Source organism: Podarcis pityusensis (assembly GCF_964106645.2).
Source record: "Podarcis pityusensis genome assembly, chromosome: 1".
Taxonomy (NCBI): domain Eukaryota; kingdom Metazoa; phylum Chordata; class Lepidosauria; order Squamata; family Lacertidae; genus Podarcis; species Podarcis pityusensis.
In genome coordinates, this window is record NC_138028.1 from 69742344 (window position 1) to 69762050 (window position 19707).

The 19707-nt window shown below is 39.9% G+C and overlaps 1 protein-coding gene and 1 long non-coding RNA gene across 7 annotated transcripts in view; one reads left to right on the top strand and one right to left on the bottom strand.

Annotated features, from left to right (window-relative positions):
- The window catches only part of DENND5A (DENN domain containing 5A), a 58818-nt gene that overhangs the window by 31497 nt on the left and 7614 nt on the right, over positions 1-19707 (top strand). For 3 of the 6 annotated variants that reach the window (XM_081013122.1, XM_081013123.1, XM_081013124.1), the window contains 9 exons: positions 2652-2804; positions 3618-3722; positions 9102-9186; positions 10406-10490; positions 12695-12823; positions 14315-14436; positions 15720-15865; positions 16343-16461; positions 18907-19088. In XM_081013122.1, coding sequence (XP_080869248.1) covers positions 2652-2804; positions 3618-3722; positions 9102-9186; positions 10406-10490; positions 12695-12823; positions 14315-14436; positions 15720-15865; positions 16343-16461; positions 18907-19088 — 1126 coding nt within the window. The remainder of the gene's footprint in view (positions 1-2651; positions 2805-3617; positions 3723-9101; positions 9187-10405; positions 10491-12694; positions 12824-14314; positions 14437-15719; positions 15866-16342; positions 16462-18906; positions 19089-19707) is intronic. The other 3 variants (XM_081013125.1, XM_081013126.1, XM_081013127.1) reach the window with 1 other exon arrangement.
- Positions 73-1557, bottom strand: LOC308481430. The gene is made up of 2 exons (XR_013988672.1): positions 506-1557; positions 73-475 (listed from the first exon to the last, which is right to left on the bottom strand). It is a non-coding gene; the product is annotated as an uncharacterized lncRNA (long non-coding RNA).

Sequence of the window (19707 nt, forward strand, 5' to 3'; positions counted from 1 at the left end):
TTTATTGAGGCAGCCTTTGCTAGTACTATGGAGCTAGGTAGTAGACTATGTCCTAATCTTATGGTGCCTCGATACTGAGATGGAAGGCTCCTCCATTTACTTCAATGGAGGGAGGGATTTCATGCATAGAAAGGGATGTGCCTCAAAATTGCTCCCTCTTGTGTAAAGTATGGGGAAGTCCCCTTGTACAGGAATTTTGTGGATACTCAAGTTTAGTCATAAAAAAGAGTACAGTTCAGATAATGTACTCTTTCCTCCATATTGTGGTCATGGTTTCTTCTTTTTTGGTCTCAGAGCCACAACTGATGCAATTCTTCTTAAGGCTGTTTTATGGTGCCCATAAATGTTGTGATTTTTTGTACATGATTGTACATGCAGGGAGTTGGACTAGATGACCCTTGGGGTTCCTTCCAACTCTACAGTTCTATGCAGGAACAGAGAGGAGCATCTAATCTTGGTTTTCTGGTACTTGTATCTGTCTGATGCAGGTTTCTGCTGTATCCACAAATCAGTATTAAATGTTTTGCATGTATCCATAACTATGGGAAGTTTTGAAGCAGATCTTACCTTAAAGAATTCTGTTGATTTAACAGTGCCAAGGGTTAGCCTTAAGTAATCTGCTATTAGTCAGCTAGAGGAAGATGGATTGAACAGTGTGTGTGAAATCATGCTTGTATTTCAGCTGAGCCCCTCTATTAGCTAAGCCCATCTTTCAAGACTGATAAATTGGAATTGTCAAATGATAGCAACAGTGGGTATAAGAAGTAAAGTCTGCAGTGTGAGATGATTAAGGATAAACCTTAGAGGCAAATAATATATCTGTAAGAAAAGACAGAGACACAGGACTGTCTCTGCTTTAAAGTTGTTACCTGAGAAAGATGAGATGCTTTTATTGATAGTGGCAAAGACCTGTGTAAAAAATGTGCTGAAACTGTATCATGTTCTGTTCCTGTCACAATTGCTCTATAGCGCTAGCATTTTATACCATCTTACAAGAACAGCTGTAAAGTCTATTATCAATTGTTTAATTTTTCCTGGGGCATTTGGAGGAAAATGTGTTGCTGTGTCAGATTGTCAACCAAGGTCCTGTTGTTAAAGTTGTCTGCTGTAGCACGCAATGTAAATTAATTTACTGAAATGGAAAGGCACATTCCTTAAGCCTAGAAGAAAAACTGCTTCTGTAATAATTTATAGATAAAGAGATTTGCTGCTGTAATGATGAGATTGTTGATAACTATTGAATATTTCTAAAACATAATCTTAATAGGTGAGGAACCTTAAAGTGGTCCCCTTTCTCCCTGTTTCATCATTTATCCTTTTCTGAGGGCACCATTTCAGGTGAATCCTGAAACAGAGAGGTAGGGTGTGACACAGTGATATTTGCTGTTTTGGGGAGATGAAAAAGGGCTTAAAATGGTGACATGGTATTAATTTTAGAAGCTGCTGGTTGTGCTGGCAACTTTGGTAGCAGAGGCAGAACTATCCGTACTACAGTGACCACTGTAAAGCCCTTCCTCTCCTCAACAAAGTGGGGAGGGGAGCTTCTTTGGTGCACCCCTACAGTAGATAATTTCTGCAGAGTGGAGAATCCCCAAACAGCATCATCATGAGTGCAGTTTTCCTAGTAAGTCATAAACATACCACAACTTTTTTTCTCTTCGAACCTGAAGTTACTTTACATAAGCAGACATGCACAAATGTGCAAAGTAAAACAGTTGTTAATTAGAAATTCTAGATTGTATGTAGACATGTCCTCCCAGATTTTTTCCAGTTTAATCTATAATTTTCCACCCAAGGGTTAGGTGGGGTGCAGGAATCCTGAGATCTTTAATTGTATTTTCCTAATTCAAAGATGAGAAATATGGGGCACTCGCAGTAATTTTCATCCACAGAGGTAATGTGTTTAGGATTATCAATTTTCCATTAGGGACAAGTATAGCTGCAGAGCAGTTTTTGCAAGACAATGGCAACATACGTTATACAGATTAGAAATAAATCATATAATGCTTGAACTCAGAGGAGGATACGGAGTGCCTATAGTATGCGCAGAACACACTTTTGTTTTCCAAGCAGGGATGTTTCCAAATGCCTTTTCTGGCTGTAACCACCTGTGCTACACCCCATGACATGCCAGTGGGGCCCATGGTGCTCATGTATGGATTTGGGGGGAACAAGGGCTTCAGCAGGAAGGGGGTGGGCGGGAAAGCCCTGTGCAGCAAGTATAATTCTCTGTTCACATTTCTTTTTGATCTTCTAGACCATTGTGTTTTGAATCTCCCGGTTTTCTTATTGTCTGATTTCTGACATAAATAATATTGCAGAACAGGTGGTGTGGATTTGCACACACATGCAAACCATAGACTTACGTTCACCTTTCCATTGTGCTGAACCACTGGTGTCAGCAACTTTTCCATTGTGCTGAACAAGTTTGCCATGTCTGATTTCTATAGAAAAACAAAGCAGAAAAGTGAACAATGCTGGCAGTATGTCACAACAGTTAATCATTGCCAGTTAAAACAACACATTTTATAATTAAAATCACTGTATTTTACTCAGCTAACATGTTGCTCACATGATGTGAAGGCTGTCTAATATTCTGGTGGTTTCATCTGACAAATAGTAACTGTCCATTTCTCTTTCTGTCTCAAAAGACGAAGAGAATGCTAGTGGAAAAAATGGGTCGTGAAGCAGTCGAACTTGGTCATGGTGAGGTGAACATTACAGGTGTAGAAGAGAATACATTAATAGCTAGTCTCTGTGATCTCTTGGAAAGGATATGGAGCCATGGTCTGCAGGTGAAGCAGGTAAGAATTGAAATTACCACTCTACAATTTTTCAAATATTTACTTACCTTTTTAAAATGTGCCATCTTTTTGTATTGTTTTCAGATATTAAGAAAGAGTTGTGCTGATACATGCTTGAATTTTTTTGAATGAGATTGAAATCTTTTATGTAAATTAGAATTTGCATTTTAGGTAGAGCTGCTTAATTTAATACTAAGGGTTGGATCCAGCGGAGGATCTTCTCAATGGAGGAGGTAGAGATAATTTTGACAGATTCCTCTTTCAGTACTCATGGTTGCCTCCTACACTTCTGAATGCTTCTCCAATACCCCAAGGAAAGTTTTTGGGGGGTTGCTGGGGAAAGGAGAAATTCAAAAAATTACCTCTTCCCCAATCCATCAACAGGACAGAGAACACATTTTCTGTGAGCAAAGCTATGCTCACGGGATTTCTGGATCCAGTGCAAGAAGTCCTGACTCTTACTGTATTTTCCCTTGTTTTTTTTAACCTTTACTTTGAGCTTTTAACTAGAAAATGATGAAGTAAGGCACAAAGTCTCATTCCTTTAAAGAGAAAGTGCACTGGTGGATTTCCTGTATGAAATTGCAGTTACTTATACATAAGTTCAAAGGAGAACAAAAAAATTGAATTTTGGTTATCTAAGGAGCTTTGGTGGCCTTTATATCTTGTTTTGTAGATTAGAACTTCCTGGTTTTTTTGTTGATAACTTAGGTAGAGCTACCTTTGCCCAAATCCACTTCTAGACTGTAACAGTTTCTGTGTGTGCAGGTATATGCTGTCTGACTCTTACCTTCCCTCTTATATACTACATAGGATAGAAGCTGTACTACTTTCATCCTAGAAGATAGAGCATCAGTATACTCTGCTACAACTCAGATTTGGGCCTTTCAGACCAGCAAGCGGCCAACCCTACATAAGGTTAATTCTTTGAATTGATTGAAGATGTTGGCAAACAGTGCTGAACGGTCTGTTGTGGTAGAGTATTTTGGAATCTGATGGAAGAAGTGCAGTATATCCAAGCACTTCTGAAATAAAAGTGTAAAAAAAGAATCACAATTCCTCCTTGTAAAACCAGTTTTGGTTTTCAACCACAGAAGCCTGTTTCTGTAAATTTGTTGTTTGAGAAATCATCAGTAGAAGATTATACCCCCAGCTCCCTCCATACTACACCCAGCTTTTGCCCCCCCCCCCCTTGCTGCTGGATCGTCTTAGCCCTGCCTAGCTACCAACTTGCTCTTCCATTTGTGATTGCGGCCTCATATTTATCAACCCAGTTAATGTTGCAAGATGTATGATACTGCTTACCTGTCAGCTTTGAGAGTATTTTTCCTTCTTTGTTGTCATCTCTTGTACGCATGCCATTCTTCTCCCTTGACTTTGTCCATATCTCAGCATGCAGTTCAAGGAAATGAATTGTTACCTTTCATGTGAGGTTTTCATTCATAATTCCACACAATGTGATTTTCATTTACTATAAGCTCACTTGGGCTTTTGTGCTCTTTACGTGATCTGTTCCAGCACTGGAGCCAGCATATATGTTGTTCATCATGTAAGTGTAATATTGAGAGAGATGTTTACAATGATGTCTTTATTTACGCATTAAATCTCTTTTGTATTGTCTGCCTGCCTTATTGTTTACAGGGCCATCAGTACCATAAGTCCTAAACCAGAATTTAAAAGGGTCTTCTAATCCAGTCTCCTACTGCAAGGCAGGATCATTTACTCTCTAGCTTTTCACAAATCAGGCAGTGAAATCCAGGCCACAATGGGCCACAGGCAGGGGGTAGGTGTATTGCAGAAAGTGCATGCTGATTTTCTTGAGTCATATGAAGTTAAGCCAGGGGTAAAGAAAAATAAGTGGTCAAAAATCCAAACATCTTGAGGGGAAAAATTTTCTTGGCTCCAGTTTGATGGATAAGAATGAGAAAAATCTATTCATTGCATATTCTTGTCCTGATACCTGTATGAGTGAGCCACCAGAGCAGAAATGCCAGTACAGCTTACATTAATCTGATTGAGCCTATTCAGTTTCTTTATTCCTATTTTAGAATATACCAGTTAAATGAACATTGTTTTAATTAACAATGTGAGAATAATTTCAATATTTACTATAAATCAAATGATGTTTGTTAGAAATAATGAACTTGAATAATTATTTACTTCAACATTCCTTAGTAGCCTATGCATTTTTCTGTGTGTCTCCAATAATGTTCACCTATAACAATTAAAAACTACATTCTGATTCCTGACCATACATTAGTGAATTTTTAGCTGTCAGTATTTATACTCATACACTTCTTGCCCTAAGTAACTTTTCTTAGTAATATGTTACCCTCCCTGATAAATGATCAGTTGTAAAAGGCACTTCACATTTTGCAAACACTCAAGAAATCCTTGGATTAAAAAGCTTGAAGTCAACAACAGTAATTATAATAAATTTTGTTATAAATCTCTGGCCATTTCTGCTGTGTTGTTATTAAATCAGGTGTATTTATAAGATACGCTGGTTTCCATGTTAGCCTTTCTTTAACTTCTCAGAAAATTCTTTATAGCGAGTCTGGGATGTGACCCAAATTTTTTTTCTGTCACCATCTTTTTTAATTCTGATATCATCAGTGTTACCCAGATCTTCCTTGGCTCATGGTATATCTCACCTAAACAAAATAAAGAAGGGAAAGGTTAATGAGCACTGATTCCTTCCCTCCCAGCAGCTCTATACCTTCTCTGGTTGCTGCTTCCTCAACTCTCTGTTTTGGTCTTGGTAACCTTAAATAACAGCAACTCTATCCAACACTAGGAATGAAGTTCAGTGGCAGCTGGGTGAGAATTACTTAGACTGAGAAAGGCATGTTTTAATTCTCCTGCTATATGTACAATAATCAGTAATATGATATTCATTCCCATGTTTGCTTGAAATATAGCAATGTTTGCTATGGGAGATAATGAATTTTAATAATTATATATTTAATGTAACTTTTTTCTGTGTCTAAATATCAATGCAAATCTTTTTGCATGTTAAATACATTTTTGGTGTTAGTTATAAAATGGAATATGCAAATACTTTAATCCACTCTTCAAGACTTAACACATGCACACTTATCTGGGAGTAAGCCGTACTGGAAATACTGGCGGTTACCGATGAATAAACATGCTGAAGACTAGGCTGCAGTTGTATAACATTCATGATCTGCACTCATCCAGTATGGTTATAAGCAGCTATAAACTTGAATTAGTTTAGTTTTTGTACAGTCTACCTTTTATCTAATTTGTACAAGTATATAATTTTACTGGAATGCCAAGTCAGAAGTTTAACATCTGAAGGATCCTATCTGAATATTTGAGGTCATATGTATCAACCACTATTCATTAATTTTCTCAGTATTATCTGCTATAACAATCTTTAGCATTCATCAGTCAATTTATAGATGCTCTTTAGTGTCTCACATTTTTTATAGATGCTCGTTAGTGTCTCACATTTTTTATACTCCAGAATAATGCTATATCCTAAATTTATTTAGCTAACGTATAGTAGTATTTGTTTTATGTTTTGCTTTTTGACCAGCATTCTCAAAATAACTCTTAAAATTGATTAAATACATTGAGATATTAAAAACCATATACCGGTACTTAATACAAGCCTAACAGAGAGTCATCTGATACTGACTTTACCTGTCTCCATCTTTCCCTTTGTTCTTCCCATCCCATGTTAATGATAAAAGGTCTTGGAGTAGGAAGGGAGAGTTCAGTTGGAGCAGAAGGCAAACCTGGTTTTTGTCTTTACCTGATTCCCTCCTTCACCTTTAATGCTTCAAAGATACAGCCTACACAGGTTTTATTTCTGTACAATAAGTTGTTTAATTCATTTGCATCATATTTTATGAATGCTTTGTTACCACTCACATCTGGTGAGAAGTACTGGCTTTCTGGCAGATCCTTGTGTGTGTATGATAGAACATGTTAATTTTGACATTTATGACAGTGTCAGATTTAATTAATGGATCCCACTGGTGGAAACTCGTGTGAGTTCAACTAGCACAACAGGATTTCCCACCCTCTCCTCCCCCTGTGTCTCCCACTCCTATATTGGCTTGAAGGGGTCAGGAGAACCCCCATAACAGTGCACCGGGGGGGGGGGGGGCGAAGGGAGATTGTTCCATCAGGCAAGCAGAAACTGACAAAGTGATCTCCTTAGGGCTGAATTCCTTCTAAGGTAAACTGATTTTGGTTACATGGTGGTGATCTCCATGGAGGAAATAACTTATGTGTGGAGTTGCACTTATTCTTATGCTTCTTTTCATTTATCTATAGCTTACCCACGTTTTATATTTGGTGGTTATTAGCCCTATGTGAACTAGTCCTTTAGGGTATTCTCTTCCACATGCCTTGCAAACTATGTTGCAGTCATAATAGGTTATAGCATGTTTCTCTTTGAAATAATGAGTTTTCTCTTACAGATATAATCACCCTGCTGCTATTAACCTGAACACTTAGTCTGGAATGCTGGGGAAGGGTGACAGGAGCCAAATTGGGTCCTATTACAACAAATGAGTGAATGGGTTTCATTATGTTCTATTATGCTAGGTAGATATCAGCTTTCAGATGGTATTTTTGATGATCTGTAGATTGCTCTGGACAAACCCACGTGCTGGTTGGTCTTTGTGCCACTCAGGAATTAAATTTGTAACAATCATGAGAGACTAGGCCATCCAGTTCTTGCTTAGGAGTCATTTTAGTAGCTGCTACCACTTTTTTTACATCCAGTTATGCAAGGATTTCTGAAAGGTTGTCTAGAATTCTGTTGTTCTGGGCGATAGAAAGAGCCAGGACACTGGTACCTAATGTGTTAAGATTGGACTCAGCATCTGGCAGCCCAAGCCACGATCTGGAAGACAACTTCTCTACAAGAAAGATGTGGATGCTTTAAAGCAGGACAGAAGGGTTTGGGGAGCATGCATGGGTTGCCGTGCATTGTTTACAAGGGAAAGTAGCTGGCTGATGAGGAACAGCTCCATGATTTGGTTCAAGGTCAAGAATCAAATTTTGGAAGCTGGCGACAACATAGATGAAGTGCAGACTTTCCTTTCTATATCTGAGGCCAGTGCGGATCCATTGAATCTGCAGCTAGGAAATGGTGCCCCAGTTTTATCAGGGTTTCATAAAGAATGAGAAGCTTAGCTGTAGTAAGATCATGCACATGCCTTACCTCTGTATTGTACTGTACAGTATTTTATTATATCCAAATTCAAGTGTCTTGGCAAGACTTTGAGATTTGACCAGAGCTTTGGACAAACCAGGAGCAAACAAATTCTGTTAAAACAAAACAGCCCGTTCAGGAAAACAGAAGATAAATTCAGGAATATAGAAAATAAACATAAAATGGGACTTTAATTAGAAGTCTGTCCTAGAATAAATGTAGTGGCATTCGGTAGGATTGCATGCAGGTACCTGTGAACGTATATTGGGAATAAGTCCCATTAAATCCAGTGGGCCTTATTCCCAAGTTTGAGTAGACATAGGGTTGTAGCCTTGGATTTATAAAGAATGACCCAAATATCCAGAGTAAATTAAGTCTGTCAAAAACAGCATAGTAAAATCTGCCCAGCTCGGCAGAGACTGGCAGTAGAATTTAAGTTGGTTTGTCAACATTACCATGTACCTTATTGAGGGATGGGTTTCCTTTTGATTATGATCTGACGGGAATGGGGAACCTATAGCTCTCCAGCTGCTGCTAGACTACAACTTGCATAAATCTCTGACTATAGGCCATTCTGGCCGGGGCTGATAGGACAAGTGGAGGACACCCACCTGTGTGTCATAAGAACACAACACTAGTATTGCCACACACGTTGGTGATAGCTTATTAAATTTCTCTTTATCAAAGGCAGGTTACAGTAAAGTTGAGAACCTTTTCAACAAAGGCTAGGTTAATCTGGATAACATACCAGTTTTGCATGCCTTTGAATACTGCATTTTATATTTATATTGCTTTCTCAGCCTTCTTGTGATATGAAATGACTGGGTAGTGGAGTACACAATAGAGGCTCAGCTATGAGAATATGTGGTTGGAGTGGAAGTAGTTGATGTGTATAGCTTGCTTTAGGCTGATTGGCAGTTTAATGGAATCATTTAGTGAATATAGGAAAAGGTTGGTGTGTAGATTTGTTGTAGAGATTTTGTCTCGGTACAGTAGTATCCGATGATTTAATATGGAACATTTTTGAATAAAACTAAAGATATGAATAATGCTCAAAATTAGTAATTTATGCTGCATTTGACAATCTTTCTTTTAAATCTTAGGGGAAGTCTGCTTTGTGGTCACATTTGTTACATTACCAAGAAAATAGACAGCGAAAACCTACATCTGGAAGCTTCAGTACCTCAGGTATTGTTAGTTTGTATGAAGGTTATGAACAGTGTTCTCCATTTTGAGAAAGAAAAAGTCACAAAAGAGTGATTGCACCAAACACAGATTTATTATGTTATATTTATTTATTAACTTCAACAATGTATATTATTATTTCACACCAAGTCTTTTAAGTGTTGCACAATAAGAATACAAAAAAGATACAAATGAGATAAAATCAGTTAAACTTAACCATAAAATCAGAAAAATGCCTGCTGAAATAAAAAGGTATTCACTAAGTGCCAGAAGTTAACAGAGAACAGGTTTGTTCGATCGTGACTGGGAGGGAGCTGCACAGAGTTAGGTCCACAGCACACAAGCTGTATGTCTGACTCATGGGGATAACTAATAGTGACTCCTCTGAGGACGTCCTTGATTGGGCAGAAGAACAAGGAATCAGGTGGTCTTTAAGGTGGGCATATGAACAGCCAGTGCAAGCTATGTGCTGGTGGAAGTCTGTCCCCAGGAACAGTCTAGCTGCAGCATTTTGCTCCAGGTGAGCTTCTGGACCTGGCTCCTGGGTAACCACACATAGAGTGCACTGCAATAACTGAGTCTTGAAATTAGCAGTGCATGCATAACTGTGTCCAGGCTATCCCTGTCCAAGAATGTCCATAGCTTTAGCTGGTAAAAGGCATTCCTAGCCACTGAGACTGCCTGAGCTTACAGCAACAAATATGTATCCAGGAGCACCCCCAACTATGAACATGCTCTTTCTGAAGGAGTACAAAAGCTGAAGCCAAGTCACCTGATCACAATACATTTCATCCATCACGGTGACTAAGTGTGATTCAGTCTCAAAACCTGCCACGACCTTCCCTATAGTGAGAATATTTGGAACTGGTTGGTAGTTCAAACCAATGGGTCCAGGGCTATATTTTTTAAGAGTGGCCATAGGTGGCAGTGATCACTCCCTCATGCAATTACACATTAACTATCATCTGGATCCAAGATGGGCAGGGGTCATATCTAGAAGCATATCATCTAGAGCTCCAGGGATTCTTCCTCCACAGTGGGAGTCAGCAACCTCCAGACTATCCAAAAGAGCCCTGTGGGCTGGCTGCTAGGTTCTTGTGAATGTTTGCAGTAAGCCCAAATATTCATTTGCTGACTAAGTGCATTGCTAAAATTGAAAGCATTTACCAATGTAAATACAAATCAATATTTGTACTAATACAAAATGTTATCTTTAATTTAGGAATACTACTTGATTCAGAAAGAAGGAAGTCGGATGCCAGCCCAGCAATGTCTCCCTTAAGAGTATCTCTCATCCAAGACATGAGGTTGGTTTTAAAACACAACAAAAACACAAACCTTTCATGAAAGGTTTATCAATATTTTAAGTACAGCTGACTTTAAAATAGCTCCTGTTAGCTTTTTTAGTTAGCCTCTTTTTCCTGATTTGAGATGGACAGTGCAATCCTAAGAATGGTTACTGAGAAGCAGGTCCCATTGTGTTCAGTGGGTTTTACTTCCTAGTAAGCAAGTTGAGGATTGCAGTTCTAGTTCTTCTCTTCCAAAGTTCTCCTTAAGTGATTAAAAGTCAGTGTCTGTTTTTCTTTTTACAGTGAAATGACTTCTTGTAAATTAAACTCACTCTGTGGAGAAAAGGCCTAATTCAAAATTGTGTGAAGCTGTAGGAATTGGATAGGTTAAGTTTATTTTATCATAAGCATTTATAGGCAAGGCTATTCCATTGGATGCATGGAATGAACTTAAAAGGGTAGTTTATTATTATATTTGTTAAATTTCTGCCCTGTCCTCTGTCCCAAAGGAGCCAGGGCTAGTGTGTCTGCATGTATGTGTGTACTGTGGAAGAAAAACCCAGTTAACAAGTTGAGCTTGAAAGTTAAAAAGTGGCATCCAACCAACTAACTAACAAACTTGTTCCATCAACACAGAGATTTCCACTTGCACAGTAGAACTTCCTCCCCATCTCTGTGTGCACACCCCAAAGCTGCTCCACAGACTTTGGAGAATACCCAGACCAGATTTAGGGGGCGCAGGAGGGGGAAAGTTCTGCTGAGCAAGCAGAAATCCTTCCACTGATGGAATGAGTTAGTTGAGTGCCTGTCCATTTCATGCATTTTAAGTAGACTTTAGCATATGTAGTACATTAATATGGCAACTACTCTCAAGTAGCAAGTATTAAGATTGTCTTATTTTACCTTTAGTAATTAAGCAGTATATAAAATAACTTAAATATATGAATAAGCACAGAATGCAAAAAAACAAGAGTGCTTTATCTTTTGTAGCAGTTAGATTCAGTAGGTATATATGCTGAGCAGGAAGAAGTGAATGGTTTCAGAACAAACTAATAATCTATTGAGCATTTGTTGTATGATAGAGAAATATAGACAGGTACACTTTTTATGTCATATGACATTGCTGTTGTAGTCATTGCTTATAAATATTTTATTACAGGGAGGGAAATCTAAGACATGGGGGCTACCAGAAGGCTCTCTATCCAGCCCCCAGGTCTCTGTCTGGCCATCCCTGTCTCTCTAGTCCACCCCCCCCACTGACTTTGCTTCATACCTTCCTTGTCCGGGAGGCATTTACAAAGCTAGCAGCTTTCTAATAACGTTCTCTCTTCTGGAAACAACGATTAATGCTGAGGCCTAGAAGTTCCTAGCCATTAATGAAAACAAAGCAAATTCTCATTATTTTTAATTATTATCCTTGATATCAACTGCGCTAAAGATAGATAGTAAGATCACTTAGGTATATCTTGTGTTTTTTGAGGGAGAGGGATGTTCATCCTGCACAATTTTATATTCCTTTCACTGGTTAGTAAAACCTCTTTAAATCCTACTTCAATATTTACTTGCACTTATGGTTATTTCTGCTACTTTAGTTAGTTAGTTAGTTAGTTAGTTAGTTAGTTAGTTAGGGCCAAACTAAAGAGGGCAGCAGTATTTATTCATAGGTTTGCTCCATAAAGGAGTGTGTGGAGCAATCAGTCTTTCTTTTTCTTTGACATGCATTGGAGCACATGGTTGTGGGGAACTAAACCCTGCCCTCTCTCCCACTTTTCCTCACTGAGTTTCATTGCTTCATTCAATTTTTCTTGCAGCTCAGTTCTGCTACCTAGGCTCATGAGAAGATTGTTTGAAGCAATGGAATGCAATGATGTAAGAGATAGGCAGGGGCAGTGCCAAGTTCTCTTTACCCACTAGCTTAATTTGAATAAAATCTAAACACTCTGACTTTATAGGTGAATGGGGCAGACTTGTAAATAAAATACTAGACTGTAATGTCTATTACAGTGGTAGCCAGTGTATGCCTGCTAGATATGGTTGGACTATAATTCCTATCAATCCTGGCCGGCATAGCTAATAATCAAGGATAATGGGAGTTGTAGTTCAGCAATATCTGGAAGGCTTTCTGTTGGTTCGCCTGGGGTACTGTGCAATGCATTCCTGCCAGCTTCTTTTCTAACTCAGTAAAAAGTAGGACAGCACAATAACCTGCTTTTCCTTCTCAGACATATCCAGAATATAAGTGAGATCAAAACTGATGTTGGTAAGGCTCGAGCTTGGGTTCGGCTCTCTATGGAAAAGAAATTACTTTCCCGCCACCTGAAACACCTTCTTTCTGATCATGAACTCACAAAGTAAGTTGAGTCCAGCTTGAGGTTAACGGAGATCTGTTGGTTTGTGGTAGTTGTTTTTTAAATAGACTTGCCATAGCCTTTAGCAAAGAAAATAGATAACACAGTATATGATTTTATCAGGTACTGATAAAGCTGCTTGAGAAACAGAATAATCTTGAAAAAGGATAGGCTTGGAACAAAGAGGGCATGCATAAGTTTGCATTCAGAAAATTTGGGTTCATTCCCTTTGCTACATATTTTGTATAGTGATGGTCAGAAAGTCCAAAATAAACTAGATGAAGACATCTCCAAAACAGTATTTCTTTCAGCTATCTTAAACTGGAAGACTGTTGGTTTCAACTTTGAAAAATATAACTCTCATGAAAAATGACTATAATGGGATAATCCTGATGTGAGCTATTGTGAGCACCTTAGAGGCAGGGTAGGATCTAAACACATTATAGCAGAGGAATTCCCTTAGCATCTGTTCTGGTACTATAGGAATGAATTTTCTGTTCTTTACATTTTTCTCACTTCTTAATTACATCAGCACATTGTTCAAGGCAATGAATGGGGGTAAATATAACTAGAAAATTAAGGTAACAAACAATGCTTGTGCATGGTAGTTTGCATTCCATAAAAACTCTGATGACCGAATAAGATTGCATTCCTATATTCACTTACCTGGGAATAATTTCCACTGAACTTAATAGGGCTTATTCCTGAGTACACACAAAGGATTGTGCTGTAAATTGTGTACAATTATTTTATATATTTGGATACTCTGATTTTCTTCCTAAACTCAACTTTTCCAATAACATTAAATCTTTTGATGAGGACTGTGGTGAAGGAAAGTAGGAAAAGGGAATGGAAAGAGCAGGAAATTGTGAATAAGAATAGGTGAGCAAATGGGGAAAGGATGGAAGAAGGTGTAGCCGAAGGGGAGAATACTCATCTGTATAAGGCACTATATTTCCTGTGGCCTTTCCTTCTGCTTCCCTTGGTTTTTGAGCCTTCATCAGCTTTGCTTCCAAACTATTCAAACAACAGGGGGCTAAAAAGAAAATTTAAATTTTTTTTTGTACAGCAAAGGTGTGGGGAATAGTACAGTGGTACCTTGGTCTATGAACAGCCCTGTTAACGAACACTTCGGACAATGAACAAAACCGGAAGTAGGTGTTCCAGTTAGTGAACTTTGCCCTGGAAGACAAATGGAAGCTGAACACCGGCGGTGGGAGGCTTCATTAGGGAAAGCACACACTTCGGTTTGAAAACGCTTCGGTCTAAGAACGGACCTAAGTTTGTAAACCGAGATACCACTGTATTCCTAATTGAAATGTTGTCTGTAAGGTGGGTGCAAGCCTACATGAAACATCTGTGGAGTAAGGTAGTTAGAAGTCAAAACTTTAGTAGTTACATGATACACATATTGATTGGTTCATTGTAAATGCCAGCAACCCTCTGTCTGGGAAGTCTTATTATAGTAATATATAATTTTGTTTTCTTTGTCAGAAAACTCTACAAGCGCTATGCATTCCTTCGCTGTGATGATGAAAAAGAGCAATTTCTGTATCACCTCCTGTCATTCAACGCTGTTGATTACTTTTGTTTTACCAATGTTTTTACAACTATCTGTAAGTATAGCTTTTAATTGTTGTGTTACTTTTCAAAGGGTTTAAAGAATGTTTGACACATGCGTATAGCCTCATTTATTTTATAACAGCATACAGATATCTCATGCTGGGAGTCTACCAATACCCCTTTCATGAGATGATATAATTTGTAACTCTGCAAAGTGTAAAATCCATGGTTGGTTGTTTTTGTGAACTTACTATAATTTTGTCCGCAGGAAATATATTTCAAACAAATTTCTGTTTTATAACACTGAGCATGATTCTGTGTGGTAAATTAGCAGTGAGACCTCATTGATACATTCTAGTATTTTTGATTAGCATATTGCAATGCATTTGAAATCTTCCCTACCTCCAACACTGCCAATTTTGTATGCTTCCTTATACCGTATTTTTCGCCCCATAGGACGCACCGCCCCATAGGACGCACCTAGTGTTTTTTTTTGGGGGGGGGGGAAATAAAGGAAGATGTCCGAGGCTTGCGGACATCTGCCAGAAGCAGGGGGCGGGCTCCGCAGCTGGCCCCCTGCTTCGGGTTGCAGGCTGCCGCCCCAAGCCTTGCTCGCCCGCTGGGACCTTCTGCCGGGCGCGCGAGGCTTGCGAACATCTGCCCAAAGCAGGGGGCGGGCTCCGCAGCTGGCCCCCTGCTTCGTGCTGCAGGCTGCCGCCCCAAGCCTTGTGCGCCCGGCGGGACCTCCCGCCGGGCACGCGAGGCTTGCGGATAGCTTCCTGAAGCCTGGAGAGCGAGAGGGGTCGGTGCGCACCGACGCCTCTCGCTCTCCAGGCTTCAGCGAAAGCCTGCATTCGCCCCATAGGATGCACACACATTTCCCCTTCATTTTTGGAGGGGGAAAAGTGCGTCCTCTAGGGCGAAAAATACGGTAAGTTCTCTGCATTATCCTTCTCCTACCTGCCTTTTTATGTTCATCTTCATACTCAGCATGAGTATGATAAGTTTCCTATGCTCTCTTCTGAGCTCCCCTTGTGAGAGATCCGTCATTAGTTCTCAGTTCTCTTTTGAAAGACATGCTGCTTTTGGAGCCATACAGTAGTTGGACCTGTTTTAACATCACTAGACTCCATTGGTACGCTTCTGTCTTTCTGTCCAAAATAAGCTTTCAGTGATTTTTCTTTCACTCCCTGGGAGTCTGAGATCAAGCCTAGCGGATGATATTTCTGCTTAAGAATATAGTATAATGGGTATTTGTTATTCTGCTTCAATTGTATTTTCATTTGTTCTTGGACAACTTGTTTCAGCCAAATTGTTTTTTTGTTCTGTTTTACAGTAATTCCATACCATATATTGATCATTCCTAGCAAAAAACTTGGTGGCTCAATGTTCACAGCCAACCCATGGATCTGCATTTCAGGAGAACTGGGTGAAACAGGAGTCCTACACATTCCAAGGAATACACTGGAGATGACATTTGAGGTATGGCCTTACCTAAAGATAAAATTAAAAAGAAGTCAAAAATCAGAAGATTGCTGGGGACTTTTTCTATTATTTTTCTATTATTATTAATTAAATATGCATATCGCCCTTCATCTGAAGATCACAGGGCAGTTCACAACCTAAAATATATGTGCACCTGTATAATACAAATTGCATGTATCTTCCTTTTTGGAATCTTTCCATGAGAGCCCAGCAAACCTATAGAAAATTATGATTAAAATATGTTAGCTGGAGAGGGACGTGTAAAACTATGTCTATAGACTTTCCATTGTGTTATTTTAAAAGTTCCCTTACCATTTGGTTTGTAAACTTGCTTTTTTCTCTAAAATGTGGCATTGTGTTTAGTCATTGCTAAGTTTGGATATTATTGCTCTGTTCATTAGACTATGGTCACTGTGATGTTTTATTTCTGTTTTGATTCAGCAGCTTTCCCCCCACCCCTTTTTTAATTTTCAGTGTCAGAACCTGGGAAAGCTTACCACAGTACAAATAGGACATGATAATTCTGGACTGTATGCAAAGTGGCTTGTGGAATATGTCATGGTGAGAAATGAAGTAACGGGTCACACTTACAAGTAAGCAGCATTTCAGCTTTTTTATGGATTGCCTGAAAGGATGTATTGAAAATGTTGTATCATAACTGCATCAACGTCCTTTGTAAAATCAGCCTGTTGCTGCTCAAAATACTTAAGTCTGATAGGTATTCCTTTTCTTGCCCTGTGGGACCAAATCAGTTACTGATACATATTCTAATGTCGCACAAGACTTGTTTCTCATAAAGCTCATCTGTAAATAAAAATATACACTGTTTTACAGAGTATGATTTGATGCCTCTTCTTGTTTATATCCACTATAAGCTTATGTTCACTGAAATTGGAATTAAGGTGAATTATCTATTGACTTGTATGATTTAGAGTGCTTTCTTGTCCATTTAAACACACAAATTTATATACGGTACTGTCAATGTACAATAGATATTTATTTGTATACACTAGTAAAGCTATGAACACACACACACACACACACACACACACACACAGTACTGTGTGAGTGCCTGGAGGCAGTTGGAGGATGGATGGCGGCTAACAGATTGAGGTTGAATCCTGACAAGACAGAAGTACTGTTTTGGGGGGACAGGGGGAGGGCGGGTGTGGGGGACTCCCTGGTCCTGAATGGAGCAACTGTGCCCTTGAAGGAGCAGGTGCGCAGCCTGGGAGTCATTTTGGACTCACAGCTGTCCATGGAGACGCAGGTTAATTCTGTGTCCAGGGCGGCTGTCTACCAGCTCCATCTGGTACGCAGGCTGAGACCCTATCTGCCCACGGACTGTCTCGCCAGAGTAATGCATGCTCTAGTTATCTCCCGCTTGGACTACTGCAATGCGCTCTACATGGGGCTACTTTTGATGGTGACCTAGAAACTGTAATTAATCCAGAATGCGGCAGCTAGGCTGGTGACTGGGAGTGGCCGCCGGGACCATATAACACCGGACCTGAGAGATCTGCATTGGCTCCCAGTACGTTTCCAAGCACAATTCAAAGTGTTGGTGCTGACTTTAAAGCCCTAAATGGCCTTAGTTTTGTATACCTGAAGGAGCGTCTCCACTCCCATCGTTCAGCCTGGAAACTGAGATCCAGTGCCGAGGGCCTTCTGGCGGTTCCCTCATTGCGAGAAGCAAAGCTACAGGGAACCAGGCAGAGGGCCTTCTCGGTAGTGGCACCCGCCCTGTGGAACGCCCTCCCATCAGATGTCAAGGAAATAAGCAGCTATCCTATTTTTAAAAGACATCTGAAGGCAGCCCTGTTTAGGGAAGTTTTTAATATTTAATGCTGTATTGTTTTTAACACTCAATTGGGAGCCGCCCAGAGTGGCTGGGGAAACTCAGCCAGATGGGCGGGGTATAAATAATAAATTACAGTGGTACCTCGGGTTACAGATGCTTCAGGTTACAGACTCCACTAACCCAGAAATTGTACCTTGGGTTAAGAACTTTGCTTCAGGATGAGAACAGAAATCGTTCAGCAGCGGCGCAGCAGCAGCAGGAGGCCCCATTAGCTAAAGTGGTGCTTCAGGTTAAGAACAGTTTCAGGTTAAGAACAGACCTCCAGAATGAATTAAGTTCTTAACCCGAGGTATCACTGTATTATTTACTACTACTACTACTACTACTACTACTATTATTATTCTAGAAAAAGGTGCCAGAACTCAACATAAATGCCTCCCCTGTTCTCCCCTGGCACCCACCTGAGAACTGCCAGAACTTAGTTCTGGTGAGTTCTGAAAAAAAGCCCTGTCTCAAAGAAGTTTCATATCTAATGAACATTTTTAATTACATTTGGTTGCATCCAGAGAAATATTAGCCAAAGGGGGTTGGTGGAAGGTGACTTTCCCACCTCTCCAAGACCCAGCAGCCCCCAGGTTCCCTTGAAACGCCTCTTCTGAGGGTCATGGGCTGTGGCACAGGGGAGCTGGAAGGGAATGCTGAAAATTGGGTGGAGGCATCATCTGTCAGTGGGCGTTCCTGCTTACAAATGGTGACTCCACCTAAATGCCAACAAACCCCTCCTTTCCTCTCAGCCCCCCCCCCAGTCTGCCCCATTTTTCAGGGTCCTCTGACTCTTGTGATAGGTTTTTCAAGAGGCTGCCAGGGCCTCGTGGGAGTGGGAAAGTCATTGGTTTGTGTTCCTTTGGTTCAGATCCAATTTGGTCAATAAATCCAATCAATCTGTTGGCTGTCCAAAATATCTGTTTGCTTATGGACCAGAAGATTCAGATTTCTGTTTCCAACAGCACATGTATGTGGCCCCTGTGGATTAGTCAGTTACATAACTCCTCCTGTGATTAATACTGTTCAATTCTTGTGCTGCACCAGTCTTGCAGGGATGAGAAACTTTAGTAAATGGAACATGCCCAGCATGAAATAAAAGCCATTTTACTGATTCAGTTAATGTATAGCCTCTTGCTAAAATCTGGGATTAAGAGCTGCATCATGTGTCTTTTTTCTTATTTCATGTCTTTAGGTTTCCATGTGGGAGGTGGCTTGGAAAAGGGATGGATGATGGCAGTTTAGAGCGGATCCTGGTTGGAGAATTACTGACATCCCATTCTGAGGTAGATGAAAGGCAGTGCAGAACTCCGCCTTTGCAGCAGTCCCCAAGTATGATTAGAAGATTCGTTACAATATCACCAAACAACAAACCAAGTAAGCTGGTTAAATTGAAAAAACATTTTACTAGTAATCTTACATATAGTAATAGCAAACTCAGTTCTCTGAGTGTAGTTATTTATGTAGCCAAAACATCATCCATACACATATTAGTAGACTTGGGGGAGCCCCACAGTTTGTGGAAGTACAAAAACTCTATAGGGGGGGAAATGCTATGGGGGACAAACCCAAAAATAGCTCAGTGAGAATGAAATGTTGACTGACTGACTTGTGGGAGGTGGGGATGATTATCCTGAAAAAAGGGAATGGCTGACAGGTTGGAATTTTGAAAAGGTCTCCACTCTGCAACATTTTGTTGCATGTTTTGCTTCCACCATCTCAAAAGCAATGAAGTACTCTGGTTTTAAATCTTCATTAGGTTACTTAAATATTCTTTTGTCTTGTTGCAGCTTGTTTGACAATATGTCCGTCAGTCTCATTCCTGGTGATGGGGGAAAGGGAGAAGGAAAGGATGGGAACACTTACCGTATTTTTTCCTCTGTTGGACGCACCGGACCATAGGAGGGGGAGAATAGGAAAAAAAAATTTTTTCTTGTTCTCCCCCTCAAAAACAAGGTGCGTTCAAGGTGTGTTCAAGAGCAGGCCTTGCCGCTGC